The 4758-nt window shown below is 38.7% G+C and overlaps 1 protein-coding gene across 1 annotated transcript in view; it reads right to left on the bottom strand.

Moving 5' to 3' along the window:
• The window catches only part of KDM5A (lysine demethylase 5A), a 104420-nt gene that overhangs the window by 71837 nt on the left and 27825 nt on the right, over nucleotides 1-4758 (bottom strand). The window contains exon 4 of the mRNA XM_023517084.1: nucleotides 2206-2340. Coding sequence (XP_023372852.1) covers nucleotides 2206-2340 — 135 coding nt within the window. The remainder of the gene's footprint in view (nucleotides 1-2205; nucleotides 2341-4758) is intronic.

Consider the following 4758-nt stretch of genomic DNA (forward strand, 5'->3'; position numbering starts at 1 on the left):
GTCGAGCTATAGGTGCCGAGCCTGCTCAAGGCTTCTTGCGTGTGGCTCCAGGTCATAGTCCTCAAATTTGGCTCAAAATAAACTTATTTTACAGAGTATGGCTTCATTTCTGCCAACAGTGGCAGACTCACAATATAGTAATTAAGTACAAATTGTTGAGTCAAAAAGGTTTATTTCAAATTCTGAAATAGCCCTGGTTTCTATCAGATACCAACCAATCTGACCACAGTGACGATTATTAAAACGGGTAAAAGCATTCTATATGGTCACTATTTTTATAATACATAAAGAAAAGCAATTAGAACAGGCAAGATTTTTTACAGTTTCAGGGGAACCCCAAAACAAATTTTATCACAAGTTGGCTAATGGTTAGATGGGCAGGGACATGTGGGCCAACTCTTCAAAGCTGAATCACCATATCAAAGAGACTAGTCCTCAGTGTTTCAGGGCCTACAATACAATCATCCACCCTATACCCCAAAATGATCAGAACTTCTGAGATCAATCACACTAATAAACATAACTTAATAACCCAATGTTTATTCATTTATAATGGAACTATCTCTCTAATTCAGCGACACCTACATTTCTACTTTCAAAGATTATCTAAGAAGCTGAGTTAAAGTATACACTCAGAGTAAGAAAAGCAGAAGTAATATAATGCAGAGATATCTCCTGAGTTCTAGAAAAGCAAGATGAAGTACTAGCCTGCTTCTCCAGTGGCAGAACTCTATATAACCGCAGATGCAGTGTCTTTTGTTAACAATAGACTTATCTTGCTTCTCTGATACCCACTTTCAATGCAACCCATTCCCATTTTTATAACATACTGGTTTTTTTCCTTTTTTTCTTTTTTTTTTTTTGAGACAGAGTCTCAGTCTCACTATGTTGCCCTGGGTAGAGTGCCGTGGTATCACAGCTCACAATAATCGCAAACTCTTGGGCTTAAGCAATTCTCTTGCCTCAGCCTCCCAAGTAGCTGGGACTACAGGTGCCTGCCACAATGCCCAGCTATTTATTTATTTATTTATTTTTGTAGCTGTTGTTGTTTGGCAGGCCCAGGCCAGGATCGATCCTGCCACTCTCAGTGTATGTGGCTAGCGTCCTAGCCACTAAGCTACAGGTGCTGAGCCATACTGTTTTTCTTAAAATGTTAAAATAATGAATAGAATTTAGTGAAGCACTATTCCTATTTATGTTAATGTAAATGGATCAAATCTTTTTTTTTTCTCTGTCTCACTATGTCACCCTCGGTAGAGTGCGGTACCGTCACAGTTCACAGCAACCTAAAACTCCTGGGCTTAAGTGAGTCTCTTGCCTTAGCCTCCCAAGTAGCTGGGACCACAGGTACCCGCCACAACACCCGGCTATTTTTTGGTTGCAGTTGTCATTGTTTAGCTGGTCCGGGCCAGATTCAAACCCACCAGCATCAGTGTATGTGGTTGGCGCTGTAACCACTGTGCTACAGGTGCCGAGCCTAAATGAATCAAATCTTAAAGCATTCTACGGGTACCTCACTGTCTCAGGCTACAGAATTATCTTTACAAAAATCTTTAAAAGAACACAAAGAAAAGGAAATAGAAAATAAGAGAAGGGGGGCAGATCAAAAAGAAATTATGCCATTTTTCTTCTGATGCACTAGGCTTTGAAATTATATTGTATTACACAAATGCTATGGAAGTTATACTAGAATATATCAGACACTAAGAAACTTATACTCTAGTTTTTAAAGGAATAGTAGGTAGTAAATAAAACCACTGTTTCCTACTCCTCTCACTTTCATGCTAACCATGAAATGTACTAGAATTTATCAACATGTATAAGAAACAGGCACTCCAGTATCCAGAGTCACCTTCTGGTTTGTTATCACTGTCAAAAACTGATCAAAATTAACAAAGAGCTTTCTAAATTGAATTATCATGAATTTCACAATTTCTTCTCCATTTACTTCAAAGGTAAATGAAAGAACCCCCTTCAAATTTTAAAGAGTGATATAGGCATGACTTCCCATGACCAGACAACCGTCCTACACAGAAAATGTACTTAAAATTCCTATTAAAAATGGCTGATAGGCCAGGTGCATTGGTGCTCGCTTGGGTATCAGCTGTGTGGGAGGACAGCTTGAACCTAACAGTTTGAGATTAGCCTGAGCAATACAGCAAGACTCCATCACCTAAAAAAAAAATGGCCCATGGATATTGATACCTGAGACTTGACACGTCTTGTTCTCTTTGGCAGAATGTTCATTCTTGTGCCTGGCTCTGGGGATGATTGGATATCAGTGCTGAGAACCTCAGGCTCCACTTTTTCCTTAAGATCTAAATTAGGCATCTGTACACCCTAAAAAATAAGAGCACAGAGGGAGAGTAGATTCACTGACAAGAAATCAGGCTTGGGAAAAAAAAAGAAAGGAGGCTTGAGAATCAGTGGAGAAATAAATTGCCAATAAAACCCTGAAACTACATAAAACCTGATGGCAATTCTCTCTTGAATTGACATATAAACTCAAAGCAATCCCTCTCAGAATTCTGGCAGGATTTTTTGGAAGAAATGGAAAGCTGATTCTGAACTCTATGTGGAAATATAATCTGTCTGGAAATTTTGAAATCAAATAAAGAGGATATATACTACTAAATATCAAAATTTATTAGAAAGCCATACTACTCAAGACAGCATGGTATTGGTATTAGGGTAGACATGTAGACAGATGGAACAAAAGAAAAGTCCAAAAATAAACACAAATTTGGTCAAATAATTTTCAAAAAAGATGCCAAGGTAAATCAATAGAAAAAGTCCTTTCAACAAATGGTGCTAATGGTGGCAGCGCCTGAGGCTCAAAGGAGTAGGGCACCAGCCCCATATGCTGGAGGTGGTGGGTTCAAACTCAGCCCTGGCCAAAAACAAAACAAAACAAAACAAAAAACAAATGGTGCTAGTACAACTGAAAATTTATATACCGCCCCCACTAAAAACTAAACCTACATCTTTACTTCATACCATACACCAAAAAAATTACCAAAATGTGTCACAGACTAAAATGTAGAAGTTAAAATTTTTTAACTTCCAGATGAAAATAAAATGTCTTTATAACTTGTTAAAGATTTCTTTTTTTGAGACAGAGTCTCACTATGTCACCCTTGGTACGGTGCCATAGCGTCACAGCTCACAGCAACCTCAAACTTTTTTTTTTGAGGCAGAGCCTCAAGCTATCCCCCTGGGTAGAGTACCGTGGCTTCACAGCTCACAGCAACCTCCAACTCCTGGGCTCAAGCGCGTCTCCTGCCTCCGCCTCCAAAGTAGCTGGGATCACAGGCGTCTGCCACAACACCCAGCTATTTTTTGGTTGCAGCCGTCATTGTTGTTTGGCGGGTCTGGGCTGGATTTGAACCCACCACCTTAGGTGTATGTGGCTGGCGCCTTAGCCACTTGAGCCACAGGCACCGAGCCACAACCTCAAACTCTTAAGCGATTCTCTTGCCTCAACCTCCCAAGTAGCTGGGACTACAGGCACACACCACAGCGTGTAGCTATTTTTCTGGTGCAGTTGTCATTGTTCTTAGATGGCCCAGGCTGGGTTCGAACCATTTTACTATGGTTCGAGCCTCGGTGTATGTGGCTGGCACCATAACACTGTGCTACGGGCACCAAGCCTAAAGATTTCTTAAATATGACAGCAAAAGCACATTCCATACAAAGAAAAAATAAATAAGTTGTTATTCAAATGGATACCATTACAAAAATGAATGGATAAACAGATGAGGAGAAAATATTTGCAAATCATCTATCTGATAAAGGACTTATATCTAGAATATATGATGAATTTTTACAAGTGTAAGACAATCCGATTTTATAAAAGATTCAACCAGCTTGGGCCACATAACAAGACCCCATCTCCACAAAAAAAAAAATCAGCACACATCTATAGTGTTTAAGGTCCTCAAATAGAATCATAAGCCCCCTACCTACATGGGAGGCTGAGGCAGAACTACCTTAGTCTAAGAGTTCAAAGTTACAGTGAGCTATTACTGGACCTCTATCATAATAAGAGCCTGGACAACAGAGCAAAAGCTTCCCTCTTTTTCTAAAACAATCAAAAACAAAACAAAACACTTTAACAGACACTTCATCAAGGAAATAAAAACATGAAAAGATACAGAACATCTCAGATCATTACCAAATGCAAATTAAAACCACAATGAGATACCGCTACATACCTATTAAGACTACTAGAATGGCTATAATTTAAAAAAAAAAAACTGATAATACCAAGTAGCTGGCAATATGTGGAAAAACTAGAAGCCTCCACATTACTGGTGGGATAGTAAAATGGTTCAGAAACTTAGGAAAACAATTTGACAATTTCTTAGAAATCACACATAAACTTACTATATAACCCAGCAATTTTAATCCTAAGTATTTACCCAAGAGAAATGAAGGCATATATCTACACAAAGACATGTACAATGGATATTCATAGTATTCACAACACACATAAACTGGAAATAATCCAACCATCCAACTGGTAAATAAACAAATCACACAATGCAATATTATTTAGCAAAAAAATGAAGTACTAATAAATTCTATTACATGGATGAACCTTCAAAACATTAGCTAAGGGAAAGAAACTAGAAACAAAGTCATACTGTATCACTTTATCCACCTGAAGTTTCTAAAAAAGACAAAACTATAGAGCCAGAAAACAGATCAGAAGTTGCCTAGGGGCTCGGCGCCTGTGGCTCAAGTGGCTAAGGCGCC

Source organism: Otolemur garnettii, unplaced genomic scaffold (genome assembly GCF_000181295.1).
Source record: "Otolemur garnettii isolate 467f Iridium unplaced genomic scaffold, OtoGar3 scaffold00104, whole genome shotgun sequence".
NCBI classification, from domain to species: domain Eukaryota; kingdom Metazoa; phylum Chordata; class Mammalia; order Primates; family Galagidae; genus Otolemur; species Otolemur garnettii.